We start from the raw sequence: 18,102 nt of genomic DNA on the forward strand, positions 1-18,102 counted from the left end.
CCATGGGACCAGATGATGCCAGGACACAAGAGGAACAAGATGGTCAGGAGACAGTGCAGGGTGAGTAGATGCGTCCTCTGTTTTCAGATTTGGAAATAAGTATACTCTGAATCTCCGTCACCTATTCCACCCATCCCCCCTGGTAACCATCATTTTGTTCTCTATAGTTAAGAGTCTGTTTCTTGGTTTTCCTTTTTTTTCTTTTTCCATTTATTTTGTTTCTTAAATTCCACATAGGAGTGAAACCATGTGGTATTTGTCTCTCTGACTTATTTCACTTAGCATTATATTCTCTAGATCCATCCATGTTGTTGCAGATGACCAATTTTCATTCTTCTTACGGCTGAGTAATATTCCATAGTACATACACCACTTATTTATCCATTCATCTATCAATAAACATTTGGGAGCTTCTATGTCTGGCAATTGTAAGTACTGTTACAATAAACATAGGGATGCACATATCTTTTTGAATTAGTGTTTTCTATTCTGTGGCAAATACCCAGTGGTGGAATTACTAGATCATATGTTAATTCTATTTTTAATTTTTGGAGGAACCTGCATGCTGTTTTCCATTGTGGCTGCACCAGTTTGCATTCCCACCAACAGTGCATGAAGGTTTCTTTTTCTCCGTATCTTCAGCAATATCTGTTGTTTCCTGTGTTGTTAATTTGAGCCATTCTGACTGGTGTGAAGTGATAACTCAGTATAGTTTTGATTTGCATTTCCCTGATGTTGAGTGATATTGAGCATCTTTTCTTGTATCTGTTGGCCATCTGTAGGTGTTCTTTGGAGATTCCATTTTTTTAAAAAGTTGTTTTTAAAGATTTTATTTATTTATTTGACAGAGAGAGATCACAAGTAGGCAGAGAGGTAGGCATAGAGAGAGGGGGGGAAGCAGGCTCCCCACTGAGCAGAGATCCCGATAGAGGGCTCTACCCCAGGACCCTGAGACCAGGACCTGAGCCAAAGGCAGAGGCTTCACCCACAGAGCCACCCAGGCGCCCCCCAAATTTTATTATTAACATATAATGTATTATTTGCCCCAGGGGTACAGGTCTATGAATCGTCAGGTTTAAACATTTCACAGTACTCACCATAGCATAACCTCCCCAATGTCCATAACCTAGCCACCCTATCCCTGCCCCCCACCCTCCAGCAACGCTCAATTTGTTTTGTGAGATTTAGAGTCTTATGATTTTTCTCCCTTCCGATCCCATCTTTTTTCATTTTTTCCATCCCTACTCCCCACAACCCCTGACTTTGCTTCTCAAATTCCTCATATCAGGGAGATCATGTGATAATTGTCTTTCTCTGATTGACTTATTTCACTCAGCTTAATACCCTCTAGTTCCATCCATGTTGTTGCAAATGGCAAGATTTCATTTCTTTTGATGGCTGCATAGTATTCGTGTGTGTGTGTGTGTATACACCACATCTTTATCCATTCATCTGTTGATGGACATCTAGATTCTTTCCATAATTTGGCTATTGTGGACATTGTTGCTATAAACATTGGGGTGCATGTGCCTCTTCAGATCACTACATCGGTATCTTTAGGGTAAATACCCAGTAGTGCAATTCCTGGGTCATAGGGTAGCTCTATTTTCAACTTTTTGAGGAACCTCCACGCTGTTTTCCAGAGTGGCTGCACCAGCTTGCATTCCCACCAACAGCATAGGAGGGTTCCCCTCTCTCCATGTTCTTGCCAGCATCTGTCATTTCCTGACCTGTTGATTTTAGCCATTCTCACTGGCGTGAGGTAGTATCTAATTGTGGTTTTGATTTGTATTTCCCTGATGCTGAGTGATGTGGAGCACTTTTTCATGTACATGTCTTCCCATTTTTTTAAGATTTTATTTATTTATTTGACAGATAGAGATCACAAGTAGGCAGAGAGGCACGCAGAGAGAGAGGAGGAAGCGGGCTTCCTGCTGAGCAGAGAGCCTGATGTGGGACTCGATCCCAAGACCTTGAGATCATGACCTGAGCCAAAGGCAAAGGCTTTAACCTACTGAGCCACCCAGGCGCCCCTTTGTCTTCCCATTTTTAACCAGATTATTTTTTCAATGTCGAGTTGTAGGTGTCCTTTTTTTTTTTTTTTTTTTTTTTTTTTTTTAATGTTAAGTAATCTCTACACCCAACATGGGGCTTGAACTTACAACCAAGAGTCAGTCACATGCTCCACAGACTGAGTAAGCCAGGTGCCCTGAATTGTAGAAGTTCTCTATATAGTTTGTACCTTTGTCAGGTACATCCTTTGCAAATATCTTCTCCCATTCAATAAGTTGTGTGTTAGTTTTATTGATTTGTTTCCTTTGCTCTGCAGAAGATTTTTATATTCTTGCGGTCTCAGTAGTTTATTTTTGCTTTTTTTTTCCCAAGCCTGAGGAGACATATCTAGGAAAGGGAATACTTTTCTTTTCTTTTCTTTTCTTTTTAATATTCTTCAGGCTATGCTTCAATGTTCATTTCTATTAATGTTTTACTATAAAGCGGATTATTTTGATCTGTGGATTCATATGTATCTTCAGGTCCTCCATATAGTCCTCTTTTTTTTCTGTAGAGGAAAAGTACAAAGAAAAATTTCTTTTTTTGTTTTATTTAATTTCAAGTTAGTTAATATACAGTGTACTATTAGTTTCAGGGGGAGAAATTAGTGATTTATCAGTTGCATATAACCCCAGTACTCATTACATCAAGTGCCCTCCTTAATGTCCTTCACCCAATTATCCCATCATCTCACATCCACCTCCCCTCTAGCAACTCTCAGTTTGTTTCCTAGAGTCCAGCATCTCTTACAGTTTGTCTTCCTCTCAGTTTTCATATTTTTCTTTCCCTTCCCCTGTGTTCACCTGTTTGTTTTCTTTTTAGATTTTTTATTTATTTGACAGAGAGATCACAAGTAGGCAGAGAGGCAGACAGAGAAAGAGGGGGAAGCAGGTTCCCCGCTGAACAGAGAGCCCAATGCGGGGCTCGATTCCAGGACCCTGAGATCATGACCTGAGCCGAAGGCAGAGGCTTTAACCCACTGAGCCACCCAGGTGCCCCTGTTTTGTTTTTTAAATTTCACATATGAGTGAAATCATATGGTATTTGTATTAAGAGAACATATTTGTAGAGTGAATCTAATTTTTACTTTCTACTCCAAAGTCATCCTTCTACATGTTCAGTTTTGTTTTTTCAGTTTCTTATGCAGGTTTTCTGTTTGTTTTACTTACATTCTTATCTAAACCAGCTGCACTTGGGGTGCCTAAGTGGTTTAGTCAGTTGAACAACTGCCTTCGGCTCGGGTCATGACCCCTGGTCTTGGGACCAAGGCCCACATCCGGCTCCTTTCTGAGCAGGAAGCCCACTTCTCCCCTGCCTGCCATTCTCCCCTGCTTGTGCTTGCTCTCTCCGTGTATTTCCCTCTCTCTCTGTCAAATAAATTAAAAATTTTATAAAAATATTAAATAAACCAGCTGCACTTTGATTTGAGCCGAGTAGAGTATTCTTAACACTGTAATTTTGTAATTCATAGAATTTGCCTTGATCATATATATCTTTGGGTTCTTGTTTTGTTTTGTTTTTCCCTGCTATATTCTGACTTAGGTGATGGAACAGAATACAGAATCCAAATAAAGGAAAAATTTTGTATCATGTGGGATAAGAAGTCTTTGTTTGGAGAACCTGAAGATTTCCATCTTGGAGTTGCTCAGGAACATCAAGAACTGTTGGAACATCTATTCGACGTGGATGTGAAAACCGGTGAGCAGCCCCAGACTGTCGTGCTCCAGGGGGCTGCTGGAGTTGGGAAAACAACCTTGGTGAGAAAAGCAATAGTAGATTGGGCCCAGGGCAATCTCTATCAGCAGAGGTTTAGCTATGTTTTTTATTTCAATGCAAGAGAAATCAACCAGTTGAGAGAACAAAGCTTTGTTCAAATGATATCAAAGGACTGGCCCAGCAGGGAAGGTCCTATTGAAAGGATAATGTCTGAGCCAAGTAGTCTCCTTTTTATTATTGATAGTTTTGATGAACTGAACTTTGCCTTTGAGGAACCTGAATTTGTGCTATGTGAAGACTGGACCCAGGTACACCCAGTGTCCTTCCTTATGAGTAGTCTGCTGAGGAAAGTGATGCTCCCTGAGTCATCTTTATTGGTGACAACGAGACCTACAGCTTGTAAGAAACTAAAGCCTTTGTTGAAGAACCAGCGTTCTGTAGAGCTGCTGGGTATGTCCGAGAGTGCAAGAAAGGAGTATATTTATCAGTTTTTTGAAGACAAGAAGAGGGCCTTCCAGGTATTCAACTCACTAAGAAGCAATGAGAAGCTTTTCAGCATGTGCAAAGTCCCCCTGGTATGCTGCGCCATCTGCACCTATCTGGATCAGCAGATGGAGATGGGTGGTGATGTCTCATTAACCTGCAAAACAACCACCACTCTGTTCACCTGCTATATCTCTAGCTTCTTCGCACCAGTAGATGGAAGCTGTACTAGTATACCCAACCAATCCCAACTGAGGAGCCTGTGCCACTTGGCTGCCAGAGGAGTGTGGACTCTGACATCTGTGTTCTACAGGGAAGATCTCCGAAAGCATGGGTTAACTAAATCGGATGTGTCGATTTTCCTGGACAGGAATATCCTTCAAAAGGACACGGAGTATGAAAATTGCTATGTGTTTACCCACCTGCATGTTCAGGAGTTTCTTGCAGCTATGTTCTATGTATTGAAAGACAACTGGGAGACCAGGGACCGTTCCCTTCAGTCATTTGAAGATGTGAAGCTATTGCTTGAAGCCAACAGTGGCCAAGATCCCCATTTGACACAGATGAAATGCTTTTTGTTTGGCCTTTTGAATGAAGATCTAGTGAAACAACTGGAGACAACTTTGAACTGTACAATGTCACTGGAGATAAAAGGGAAGATCCTTCAGTGGCTGGAGATCCTGGGGAAGAGTGAACATTTTCCAACACAGTTAGAATTTCTGGAGTTGTTTCTCTGTCTGTATGAGACTCAAGATGAAGCATTTATAAGCCAGGCAATGAAACCTTTCCAAAAGGCTGTTATTGATGTTTGTGAGAAAGTCCACTTGCTTGTGTCTTCATTCTGCCTTAAGCACTGCCAATACTTACGGGCCGTTAAACTGTCTGTAACTGTGTCATGTGAGACAATGTTAAACTCAAGCCGCCCAGCTGCACTTTGGTAAGTGCCCTGTCCTGGGAGTGATGGAAGGAAATTTCACCAGAGAGAGGGGAGGGGACTTGTTTAGCTGAGGTCCCAGAGCCAGGATTACCTTCAGAGTTGCCCCACCTTGAGGCAAGGAGGCCAAACACCAAAACCCATATTGACCAGTTGTGGCTACTGATGGGAAAAGGACAAAAACTTGCCTGAAATGACTGTCTTGGTCTGAGGGCAATCTCAAAAAAGGGGCGTGGCTGACAGCAATTACCTGGCAACCCTCTTAATCTTAACAACTAGAAATAATCTTTAGTCCTCAGGGAGGCATGTGACCTAGCACAAAGTTGGATCCACTGTGGAACATATATTTAACTTTTAAAAGAATGCACTCTAGAAGGACTAGAGACCAGGAATTTCTTGCTGAAGCTAGTTGACACAGGGCATCTGTCTGGGCTCTGTTCCTCTGTAAGCTACCAACCTAGCTCACCTTCCCCATTGCCTAGACAGAGGTCATCCTTTGCTTTGTAGTTCATGAAAGGTCTCAGCCCTTTAACATGTAACAGGAGAGTCTGATTTGGATAAGAAATAGTAGGAGTTGAATGAATATTTTGAAAGAATAAATGAATCATTAGCATTTGAAGCCTATTTTACCTTCTTCCCTTCCATGAGTTCCTTTTCTGACTCTATCCGTCTATGTCTAAGGGAAGAATTGAATTATGGGATTATCTCTAGATTTAACTGAAATTGAGGGCTTACTATGTGACATATAGTTATATAGCACATGGGATATTTAACCAATTATCCTATTTGATGCTGGTCAAAAGCATATCTCTATTTTTGGGATTACAAAACTGCGATTCACAGTAGTTCACCTATAAAGTAAGTGTACCATTATTGATTCAAGCACACATCAGACAGTAGCTAGCTTCTGCTTGACACATACCCAACAGTGTTCTGAGTCTCAACTCAATGCATCTCAACAATCCCAGGAAGATGCTGTTATTTCCATTTTACTAGTAAAAACCCTGAGGTATCAAGAAGATATCAACTTGACTAGAGGTCAAACTGATTGTTAAGTCCTTGGTTTTCTAACTTGACCCACGTTGCCTCACTACCATTACGTACAGTTGCAGAACCATGTCTCTTATAAGGACCTACATATTTCTTTTCTGCTGTGGGAGTAGAATCATAGGCTGGGATGCTGTGATCTTTACTGTCCTTGGGGTATTGTAAATAATCTTGTCTGTTTTCTCAATTCTGACTTAGTGGTTCTGATCAGAGCTGTGATTTGAACCCAGTGCATTAGAGTGTATTTTATGCCTAATAATATTAGGAAGGCATTCTGGCTATTATATTGCTAGTCCTCATGCTGCCTTCCCCTCACCTGTGTCCTAGTGTAACCTAATATTAGAGCTGGCATTGTTGCTAAATTAAGTCTGAGAACCCAGTGCTTTAAGAGGCACATTACAGGTGGGTTAGTGTCTTCTATAATATAACAATGTTGTAAATTTAACAGCATCTCTCCTGTTCACCATTATATCCTATGGCATTTCTACATAGTAAGCACTTAAATGTTTGAATGATTTATTACCTAGTTTTGTCAAATTTAAGACTTCAGGTGATATAGAGACAGAACCCTGCAATGTTATCCAATCCAAGGTAAGTAAGATATGGGAGAGTCAGTATTTATTGACTAGTGATGGAGATCAGGATATGCCACCCCTAAATATGCCACTTTTCCATAAGAAGTATTTTTTAAAGAGGTTATTTATTTATTTGTCAGAGAGAGAGAGAGAGAGTGCACAAGCAGGCAGAGTGGCAGACAGAGGCAGAGAGAGAAGCAGGCTCCCCACTGAGCAAGGAGCCTGATGTGGGACTTGATTCCAGGACCCTGGGATCATGACCTGAGCCAAAGGCAGTGGCTTAACCAAATGAGCCACTTAGGCATTCCCATAAGTATTTTGAGCTGAAGGCATATGAGTTCCTGAAATGCCTCACCTGCCTAGAAGCAGAGCCTCCAAAAAGAACTCAACTGTCTTAAATCCCCTCCCTGGAAGCAATTTCTCTACTTTCTTCGTAGAGACAGAAGTTGACCCCATAACCAGACAGACACTGTCATAAACTATCATGTCTCATCTTTTTTCTTTAGGGTACATTTATCTTTCCAACAAGTCATTTGTTTTTCTACAAGTGACTTTTCTCCCCCTGCTTTTTTCCTGCTAAATTAACTATATAAACTCCAAATTCTACCTAACCCTTTAAGTTACTCCTCACAAATTTCACCCATGTGTATCCACAATGCACATGCTAATATAACTGGGATGCTGTTCTCTTATTAATCTGTCATTTGTCAGTCCAATTTACAGGGCCCCTCTAGAAGGTAGGAGGGCACAAGGAAAAAGATACTTCTTCCCTCTCCTACAGGAGCTGTTTGTATAAAGCAACATGCTAGATTTTTATATATTTTAATATGAATAAGGGCAGCTATCAGTTGTAAGCATTTACAGCAGAAAACATTTGCCAAGCGTTTTCTATAGATTGTCCTACTGAATCTTCACAGTAATCCTAAGAAATAGATACCATTATCTTCATTGTTCAAAGAGCAGCAGTGGAGACATACTAACATAAGTAGTATAACATTAGTAGCACTGCCAGAATCACCCATGTTAGCGAATGGCAGAGTTGGGGCTCAGGACTGTTTTGTTCCAGAGCTTACGCTTATAAGGCGATCTGTTTTGCTCCTTATTAACCTTTGTTTATAACAAGCTTATTGAAAGTATGCCTAATACTTACAAATCTAGAGTGCTTTTGTGTGTGCACTTAACTTGACTATTAGATCCTCACAATCCCATGAAGGGAGACAGAATTTCCATTTCACAGATGAAGAAATCTCAAAGTTCATAGCACTGATGTGATTTACCTAAAGTCAGGTATCTAGTACACTGGAGAACTGCAGCTCGTAAACTGTGGTTCTTAACCTCCACCCCTGTGTCTGGATCTCTACCCACTACTCCTATACTCACTCTGTGGTCTTAGATTATTTTTCTTCTTGATACTGGCTTTTTGGGCATTTGAAGACCTCTGTCATCCTTCCTAAGTCTCATCCTCCAAAACAAAGTCTCTCTAGTGTAACTTTGTGTGTTGAAGGGGTGAGGGAGTTTTTGAGCAAACAAAGCCTCTTGGAGTGCCAAGAGGAAGACTGTTGGGGGACTGTGCCCATGCCAGGCTGGCAATGGTGCACTCGCCATTTCCAGAATAGCTTACTTCCACCTGATACCATCTTCTGAGATTTGCATGGGCTGAAAGAGCTACACCTGTCTTTTTTTTTTTTTTTCCTTGATTGTTTAGGCAAAGGGATGATGGTCACATTACTCATTGTTGGCAAGATCTCTGTTCTGTGCTTCATACAAATGAGCACTTGAGAGAACTGGAACTGTGTCATAGCAACCTCGGTGAATTAGCCATGAAGACTTTTTATCAAGAACTGAGGCATCCAAACTGTAAACTACAAAAACTATTGTAAGTTCGGCATGAGAACACTTTGTGGAGTTATTTCAACTTCTTTCTTTGGCCCACCTCTTGCTGCTACTTATTAGGTAGATCCAGTAATAAATACTTAAAATCCTCTGTGTAGAATACTCTAAGAACACCACAGTGGAAATCTCTGGGGATGTGGGGGCATAACTAGCTTCTTCTGGGAAAGATTGCATGGAGTGTAGCAGCTGTCGACATCTGGGTTTTGAGGCTTGATAAGGAATTTCCTAGATGAAGAACAACAAAGAGATAAGGCATTCTAGGCAGTTCAACAGCAATTTCAAAGGTGAGTTCTGGAGCATACTGTTTTATTTTTCTATTGAGTAGTTTACTTTTAATAAAATACACAGATGTATCTCATTTTTGTTTTATTTTGTTTTCTGGGGTTTTTTTTTTTTTTTTGATGATTGTGTACACCTAGTGAGCAGTATTCAAAATAAGATAGAAAACATATCACCTGAAATTTCCTTCTACTCACTTCTGTTCAGTTTTCTTACCCTATCCAGTCTCAGGAGCAACCCCTTTCTAACCTTTTATTGCTATAGGTTAGCTTGTTCTGTTCCTGTAAATGATTGAGATTGTTTCATATGGCCAGTATGTACTTGTTGTGTCAGTATTCTTTTGCTCAACATGATACTTAAAAAAATTTACCCATGTAGGTAGTTGTATGCTTCAGTAGTTCATTATTGATACACCTGCCATTGTATGATAGACCGACTCCAGCATTCTCTTTTGAATAGACCCCTGGGCTGTTTCCAGTTTGGTGCCATTATGAAATAAGGCTGTTAGGACTATATTCGGACACATTTTTTTCTGTGTGACACAGGTTTTCATCTCTTGGGCTAGTATTTCAGAATGGAATTGTTAGTTCACAGATGGGTGTTAACTTGTTGGGAAATTGCCAACTAGCTCTTGAGAGTGGTTATACTATTTTTCAGGTTTACCAGCAGTATAGGATGCTCCTCATCCTTGCCAACATTTGCTATTTCAGTCGTTATTATGCCTTAATTTGATTCTACAGACCCTGTCACTTATTTACATGGGCTGGTTTACACATCTTTCTACCTTGTCCACTGACTACTGGGAGCTGGAACTGATCCTACTTATGCCTGTACTCAGTGGCCATCCATTAGTGCTCATAACTTTTGCGTAATCAGTGCTCAGGAATATGTACTGAGTGCTGAACAAATCATTAGTACTGGAAATTGATGTTCTTTTTTGAGGTGGGCAGGCTTCCCCCTAAGTATTTTCCTTGGAACCTCCATGTTTTTAGTGAGATTGTCCTTAGGTTCCAAGTAATCAGATTTGGCCTGGTTTTGCATGTGGATATGTAGGTGACTGTGCAGAAGTCCTGATTAAGGGGTTCCAGGAAATCCTCTTCCTTTGCCCCCAGACATCTCCCCTACATTTCCCTTTCCATGAATGTCACCAGTCTAAACCCCTAACAAGAGCTATTGCTTTCTTTTGGGCTAAATGGATTCCTCTTCTACAATGTGAGGGCTCCATGGGGGACGACACCATGAAGGCAGCTTAGTCTTTCCCACCATAGAGTGGCCTTCCTTTCTCAAGTCCCTTTTCCTTAACACATGAAATTGCATTTTCAGTTTGCATTTAATAAGTACATTAGGCATTTTTAAAAATATTTTATTTATTTATTTATTTGACAGAGATCACAAGTAGGCAGAGAGACAGAAGGAAGCAGTCTCCCTGCCAAGCAAAGAACCCGATATGGGGCTCGATCCCAGAACTCTGGGAGTCATGACCTGAGCTGAAGGCAGCGGCTTTAACCCACTGAGCCACCCAGGTGCCCCTACATTAGGCATTTTTATCAGATGATGATGGCTAGTGCTGTAAGTAGGTGAAAGTTTTGTTTTCTTATGCCTGGCCTGAAGGAGGGTGAGGGTGAGGGGTAGGTGGTAGACAAAAGGGGGGAGAGGTGATATTACAAAGGGATTTTTTGAACAGTTAGCAGTGTGAACATACTGGGCATTGTGGGCTAGCAGAGGCACTTAAAAAAGATCAGATATAGCTAACAGTGCCTGAGTAGCAGATAACTAGGAAGAAAGATGGGTGTATTTAATTTAGCTTTGGGCTATCTCTGTACATCTAACAGAGTCCATGAGATGACAGCATATTTTGCAATAATATGTTTTGCTAATGATGCACATCAAACACTTGATATTAACTATGAACTCACCTTGGGTTATTTAAAGGATTAAATATTGTGCACTGGGGTGACTGGGTGGCTCAGTGGTTTAAAACCTCTGCCTTCGGCTCAGGTCATGGTCTTAGGGTCCTGGGATGGAGCCCCACATCGGGCTCTCTGCTCAGCGGGGAGCCTGCTTCTTCCTCTCTCTCTGCCTGTTTCTCTGCCTACTTGTGATCTCCATCTGTCAAATAAATAAAATCTTTAAAATAAATATTGTGAACTAATGCTGTAATTGAAATATTTGGAATATCCCCCCATTATTCCAGTAGTTTCTATTGAAATTGAGATCAGAAACTACCCTTCTGCTTTTCCTGATGTTACCACCTTCTTTTTCTCCAAGGTCAAAATAAGTTGAGAATATCAGTTGTCAGGATGTAATGGACATCTAAGTTGTAACCCAGCTGTTTTACTAAGAAACTTTATAACCATCCGTGAAATAAGAGAAACTCCAAGTAAGATAAGAAATAACAGGACTATTTAGATATCAAAGAGTTGGATTTGAAGATCAAGGGAATACTGTAAATAGGACAGAGATAATTTTGTAATTCCTCCTGCATATTTTTCCTCTGAAGGTTGAGATTTCTTTCTTTCCCTGGTGGTTGTCAGGATATTGCTAATTCTTTGATTGACAACCAGAATCTGATGCACCTTGACCTGAAAGGGAGTGATATAGGGGACAATGGAGTAAAGTCATTATGCGAAGCCTTGAAACACCCAGAGTGTAAACTACAGAATCTGAGGTAAGTTGTGAGTTATTTTTGTTGTAATTGAGACTTTTATCCATCCAAACAGACATTTACAGCCCTGATTTGCTGTTCATCAGGCCAGCTTCAATTTATTTTCACAATATGGAATAGCAGAAATCAGTAGATTCAGGGTGATTTCCTCCTGATTGGACTTTTAACTGGTCCCATCCCCATACTGAAGACTGCCCCCCTCCCCGCATTGTACAGTTCCATCTCTCCATTTCCTAAATTTAAAAAACCTAGAATTTATAAGGATTTAAAATTTTTCATATTTAAGTGCAGCCATATGTGTATTCATTGCATCTTTGAATGCTTTCAGGAAAGAATGCACTAATGGTAAGGGGTGGGGGCAGTGATAAGCAGACTCAGTCTAACTTTTTTTTTTAATTTAATTCATGCAAGACAGAGAGGGAGGCAGAGGCAGAAGCAGGCTCCCTGTGGAGCAGGAAGCTCCATGGGATCCCAGGACCCCGGGATCATGACCCAAGACAAAGGCATGCATTTAACCAACTGAGCCACCCAGGTGTTTCCCCTGCCCTCCCCCCACCCCTTTTTATCACTCTATACCACGGACTGGGTGGCTTAAGCAGAAAAATTTATTCCTCGGTTTGGAGCCTGGAAGTTGAAGATCAAGGTGCAGGCAGGATGCATTTCTGGTGAGACTTCTCTCTTAGGCTTGTAGATAGCCCCTTTCTCACAGTGCCTTCACGTGCCTTTTGTGTGTGTGTGCCCATTCCTGGTGCCTCTCTTGTAAGGACACCAGTCCTGTTGAATCAGGAGTCCCCACTTATGACCTCATTTAACCTTAATTATCTCCTTAAAGGCCTTGTCTCCAAATACAGTCACATTGGGAGTTCAGCCTTCAACATGAATTTTGGGGAACACAGTTCGGTCCGTAACACTTTTTCAGGGCAAGTTGGGGTTTTCAGCCTTAGGCTGTATCCTAAGTCATCCACTGAGGTCTAATTCGGGACTGAGGAGGGAGCTTCTCTTTCCTACCTATGTACACCCTTATTTTGATGAAGAGAACCAATTCCTGAGGAACTAAGTTGGTAAGTGCTTGATTCAAAGAAGTAACTAGAGCAACTCCCAAGTTCCTAGAACCTGCTGCCCCCTGCCTCCTCTTACTAAGAGCTGGTATCAGGCCCTGCCTTCTCCCAGGACAAGTGGTCTCTAAATATAGGAGTCTCTAAAAGTGTGGACTCTACATGCACTTCTTCCTTTCTTCTTCTCCCCTCCTTTACTTATTTTTTTTTTTAAGTTTGTATTTATTTATTTGACAGAGAGGGACACAGCAGGAGAGGGAGAAGCAGGCTTCCTGCTAAGCAGGGAGTGGGATGCCGGCTGGATCCCAGGACGCTGGGATCATGATCTGAGCTGAAGGCAGATGCTTAACAACTGAGCCACCTAGGCGCCCCTCCCTACTTTATTTTTGAAACTATTATTTTTGATTCACTTCTTGTTTTTACTCTCAAGGACTGGGTTCCTCATAAAACATGAACGGACTCCCATGTATAAGTAAGTGGTCTGCTACTGTGGGAATCACAACTTGTGCTCCTGACTTCTGCCCATTTGTTTCAGAAGTCAGAGTGGTAGGACACAATGCCCTTCAGTCCACCTTCCATGTTGTATGTAGTTGGAGGAAATGTCTCCTAGTTTAAAAAAAGATTATCATTTAAAAATATTTTTTAGGGGGGCACCTGGGTGGCTTGGTCAGTTAAGTATTCGACTATTGATTTTCCTCAGGTCATGATCTCAGGGTGGTAGGATCAAGCCCTTCAGCAGGGGGTCTTAAGGATTTTTCTCTTTTTCCTCCTCTATATGCATGCTTTGCTCACTCACAAATAATAAATACATATTTTCATAGGGAATAGGGGAGGTGGGGATAGAAGAGACAAGCCTCCTACCCCTCCACTTCCTGATTATCAGAGCCATGTCCTAGTTAAAGAACTCACTCCAGAGGGAAGCTGGTCTTCAGAATGGGTCACAAAGCCTGGGAGACAACACCCTCTAGCTGGTGAGTGGTGGTCATAGCTCTTCTCTGAGGAGGGTCCTCTGCTCTTCTGCACTGTTTTCCAGCTTGGAATCCTGCAACCTAACTACAGTTTGCTGTCTAAATATCTCTAAGGCTCTCCTCAGAAGCCAGAGCCTGAGATTTCTGAATTTGTCGACCAATCACCTATTGGATGATGGAATCAAGCTGTTGTGTGAGGCCTTAGGACATCCCAAGTGTCACCTAGAGAGACTGTCGTGAGTTTTGCTAATTTGTTTTCCTGGGTTCCTTTGCGCGGTCCTGGTGTGGCTTAGTGAAGAGCTGATAGGGCAAACCGCATGGGCCTTGACACCACTTGGCTCATTTGTCAAGCCTGGATGAACTCTACATGAAGGCTATCTTTGCTTCCTCTTCTATTTGGCTTTTAAATGCTACTTTTCTTCAAGACTGCTTATTTTTACTGTTTTCCTCCTTTTCTTCTCTGTACATAGCTGCAGTGGCATTTTGATTCTATGGTAGAAGTATAGGGGGTGTAAATACCAGCTAGTGTCCCTACAAAGGAGAGGAGAAACAGGAACTTTGTGATTTGACTGCTCCCTTCCTGTGTTTCTCCTTCAGCCTAGAAAGCTGTGGCCTCACAGTAGCTGGTTGTGAGGATCTTTCTTTGGCTGTCATCAACAACAAAAGGTTGACACATTTGTGCTTGGCGGACAATATCTTGGGAGATGATGGAATAAAATTTGTGACTGATGCTTTGAAAAACCCACAGTGCAATCTCCAGAGCCTCGTGTAAGAATCTACTAGTGTTCATTCTTCCATGTATATTACATTTTGAAATATATTTTATTTTTTAAAAGATTTTATTATAAAACACGATTGGGGGAGGGGCAGAGGGCAAGGGACAGACTCCCCACTTAGCGGGAAGCCTGATGCAGAGCTCCAATCCCAGGACCCCAATATCATGCCCTAAGTAGAAGACAGACACTTCACTGACTGAGCCACCCAGGCACCTCCTAGCCACTTGGTTGTCATGGGACATTTCTATCACTGCAGAAAATTCTATTGAACAGTGCTATGTGAGATCTGACAAATGAGGAATTCAGTACTTCACAAATCAAGAACACAATGGCAGTTCAACTGAAAGGTCTCACATTTATTACTAAACCAACTTAGTGAGGTAAAGGCATAGTAACAGAGAAAAATCATTTCCCTGATAAAACATGTCTATTGGCCAGGTAGGAGGGAAGTTAACAGAGTGATAGGATAGGAACATGTGGTGGGGGGAGGAACATGTGAGCTTCATGCTCACGTTAACAGAGTGATAGGATAGGAACATGTGGGGGGAAGGAACATGTGAGCTTCATGCAGCTTCAATATGTGTGCCATCTCATGAAGTGTGATGCCTTACAGACCCAGCTTGGTTCTTCTCCAGTGACGCCTCTTGGAGTTGTACCTTATTTTATTACCAGTTTTCATCTGAATCCACTGGGGAATGGGACGATTCTGCTTTTGTTTCTTGGCCAGGAATCGCTTGATTCTGAAAGTCTTGTGAGAAGACATGGCGAGGAATAGTCAACCACACACCAGGATGGTAGCAAAAAGGAAGAAAAAGCTGAAATATATTTTAAAAGGGAGAATGTTATGAACATATTCTGTCCCTTGCTTTTTCCCATCTGTTATCCATAATGATAAGATGACAAGGATGATAGTTTCAATAACTGCCATTTATTCTGTCCTTACTCTGTGCTGGGCCCTGTGCTAAATTGGTTTAATCTGTACAAAAATACCTGATGGTGTCAAATTGGCCACCTGAGTTCTAAGTGCCTTACTGGACAGTAGGAAATAGGAGGCTTAGAAAGATTATGTAGCTTGCCTAATGCTCACAAGAAGATGATGGATTCAGGACTAAAGTCTGCCTGTCCAGCTCCATATTCTGGACTTAGAAGAGAGATCTATACATATGTATATGAGCACCATTAAAGAGAAATGCAGCATCCCATGGTATGGCTGGATCACAGTGTGATTATTTTCTTCATGGCTCTTAGACAATTTTAGACATGGAACTGATGAGCCAAAATTCTTATTTTGTTAGATACGGTTAAATTTTCTCCAGATTATTCATATTTCCTCAGCAGTCTAGAGGCCTACATTTTAAGATCTTCACTGGGTATCTACTTTTTTTTTTTTTTTACCAATATTATTTTCTTTAAAGATTTTATGTCTTAGAGCGCACAAGCCAGGGGAAGCGGCAGGTGGAGGGAGGAGAAGCAGACTCTCTGCTTAGCAAGGAGCCCAATGTGGGGATGGCCCAGGACCATTATTTGAATGGATGGCAGATATTTAACTGACTGAGCCACCCAGGAGCCCCTTATCAATATTACTTAGATAACTGAAGATAACTAAAAATAATTTGTTGAGTATCTTTTCAGATGTTTTTGGCCTTTATTATTCTAGGAATTATCTCTTCATGGATTTAATTTTCCTCTAGATGTTTTCTGTTATGTATGTTATATAATATGGTTATTAATAAGCACATAGACCTTATAGTCATTATTTTTTATATGTTGCAAATAATTTACCTAGCATGGTACATCAATTCCTAACTTTCTTATGGTCATTTTTAGAATACAGAAGTTTAAAATTTTTTGAAGTCAAAATCCTCCTCATGACCTCTCAGTTTTGTGATAATTGGAAATACCTTTTTTCAAAAAAAAAAACTGTCACACACTTTATGGTTTAATTTTTGAAATGTTAAATTATTCCTAATTCGTTATAAGGCTTAAACTTATTTCCCCTATATGTCAGGTCTGCCTTCCCAAGTTATTTATGGTATAATAGATCTTTTCCCTACTGATTAGAAATGCCACTTTTATTATGTACAAAAATACTTTTCTGTGCTTACTCCCATTCTGTTCCAAATGCCTGCTCTTTTGCTCCATGTAGCTACTTCTGCAATTGGGCCCTATATTTGTGCCCAGTGTAAAGAGGCTAACATTTCATTTATAGTAAGAAACATTCTGAAAAACAAGGGTGGAGGGTATTTGATGAGATGAGTGTTGGCAAATAGATATAAGGGACCAGAGCATGAAATCTTCCCAAAGATAAGAACCTCTGGGCAGTAGCAGTGATTCCATCTTCACTCACACTGTCCTTCCTACAGGCTGAGGCGTTGCCACTTCACTTCGCTTAGTGGTGAACATCTCTCATCCGCTCTCCTGTGCAACAGGAGCCTGACACACTTGGATCTGGGGTCAAACTGGCTACAGGATGATGGAGTAAAGCTTCTGTGTGATGCCTTTCAGCATCCAAGCTGTCACCTTCAGAAGCTGGCGTAGGTCTTTTGTGACCTTTCTTTGGGTGCTTTGACTACTGTGAGGGTAGGGGAGATGAGGAAAGAAGGATGAGCTGAGTGTGTGTCAGAGAGAAGAATAAACAGCTGATTCCTTCTCTCTCACCCTGCTTGAGACAAGTGGGGAAGTATGTTCATCAGATTTTTCTTAAACAGTTAATACATTAATTCAACCTCCCTCAGGGAAGGAGGACCAGAGACAACAGACTGAACAGCCATTTTATATATTTTTTTGGTTGTACCCCAGTGAGTCTACTGTGTCTCCTCTACCTTACATCCATGAGGCAGAAACTGTGCCCTACTAATTTTTCTTTCAGGTTTATAACTAGGTCAATTTTTAAAAAACAGGAAGGGAATTTTTTTCTTTTTGGAAAGAGTATGTATGCATGAGTGGGGAGGCTAGGACAGAGGCAGAGGTAAAGAATCTCAAGCAGACTCCATGCCACAAGCAGAGCCATACATGGGGCTTGATCTCAGGACCCTGAGATGGTAACCTGAGCCAAAATCAAGAGTCGGATGCTTAATGGACTGAGCCACCTAGGTGCCCACTAGGAAGGGAATTTCTAAAAATGTTCAACAAGCCACTCATTAAGCAACTGTTTTTATTACTATGTTCTCTTATTCTGTGGGTGGGTATTTACATGTGTGGTATGTGTATATGTAATTGTTATTACTGTATAGATAGGACTTGGAGGTTTCCTTTTCATAGAATAGTATTTCAGAAATATTTAAATACTTATATGCTGTTAACTTATTGGACAAAGCCAGTTACAACGTATTCCACGTATTCTTAGAAGACAAAAGTCTCAAGGAGCAAGGAGCGGGACAGAGGCTACTGAGTTACCTAAGCCTTAAAAGATGAAGAGGATTTTGTGGTGTGCAGATACCCTTGGCAGAAGGTAGGAAGAGAGCAGGGACCTGAAGCTAGGTGTGGCAGATTTGGAAGGAAAAAAAAAAAAAAAAGATGGGTATGCTTGATGAGTAGGATGGGGATGAAATATGGAAAGTGAACACTTGAGGGCAGATTCTGCATGCTCTCGAATGCCCTATTGAAAGAAATAACTTCTATGTAGTCTGCTGCTTCTTGGAAAACAGCACTTTAAGATA

At 41.1% G+C, this 18,102-nt stretch overlaps 2 protein-coding genes across 5 annotated transcripts in view; one reads left to right on the top strand and one right to left on the bottom strand.

Annotated features, from left to right (window-relative positions):
• Window positions 1-18,102, top strand: part of NLRP14 (NLR family pyrin domain containing 14) — a 30,469-nt gene continuing 12,367 nt past the window's right edge. The window contains exons 1-7 of the mRNA XM_059134951.1: window positions 1-60; window positions 3,595-5,188; window positions 8,519-8,683; window positions 11,480-11,647; window positions 13,733-13,903; window positions 14,265-14,435; window positions 16,807-16,977. Of these exons, the coding sequence (XP_058990934.1) occupies window positions 3-60; window positions 3,595-5,188; window positions 8,519-8,683; window positions 11,480-11,647; window positions 13,733-13,903; window positions 14,265-14,435; window positions 16,807-16,977 (2,498 nt within the window). The 5' untranslated portion in view covers window positions 1-2. The remainder of the gene's footprint in view (window positions 61-3,594; window positions 5,189-8,518; window positions 8,684-11,479; window positions 11,648-13,732; window positions 13,904-14,264; window positions 14,436-16,806; window positions 16,978-18,102) is intronic.
• LOC131808816 (large ribosomal subunit protein eL39-like) overlaps window positions 14,790-18,102 on the bottom strand; it is a 34,428-nt gene continuing 31,115 nt past the window's right edge. For 3 of the 4 annotated variants that reach the window (XM_059134907.1, XM_059134918.1, XM_059134928.1), the window contains one exon: window positions 14,801-15,258. In XM_059134907.1, the coding sequence (XP_058990890.1) occupies window positions 15,051-15,206 (156 nt within the window). In that variant the 5' untranslated portion in view covers window positions 15,207-15,258 and the 3' untranslated portion in view covers window positions 14,801-15,050. Of the gene's footprint in view, window positions 15,259-18,102 lie in introns of all 4 variants that reach the window. The other variant, XM_059134938.1, reaches the window with a different exon arrangement.

The sequence above is a fragment of the Mustela lutreola genome, chromosome 1 (genome assembly GCF_030435805.1).
Source record: "Mustela lutreola isolate mMusLut2 chromosome 1, mMusLut2.pri, whole genome shotgun sequence".
In the NCBI taxonomy this organism is placed as follows: domain Eukaryota; kingdom Metazoa; phylum Chordata; class Mammalia; order Carnivora; family Mustelidae; genus Mustela; species Mustela lutreola.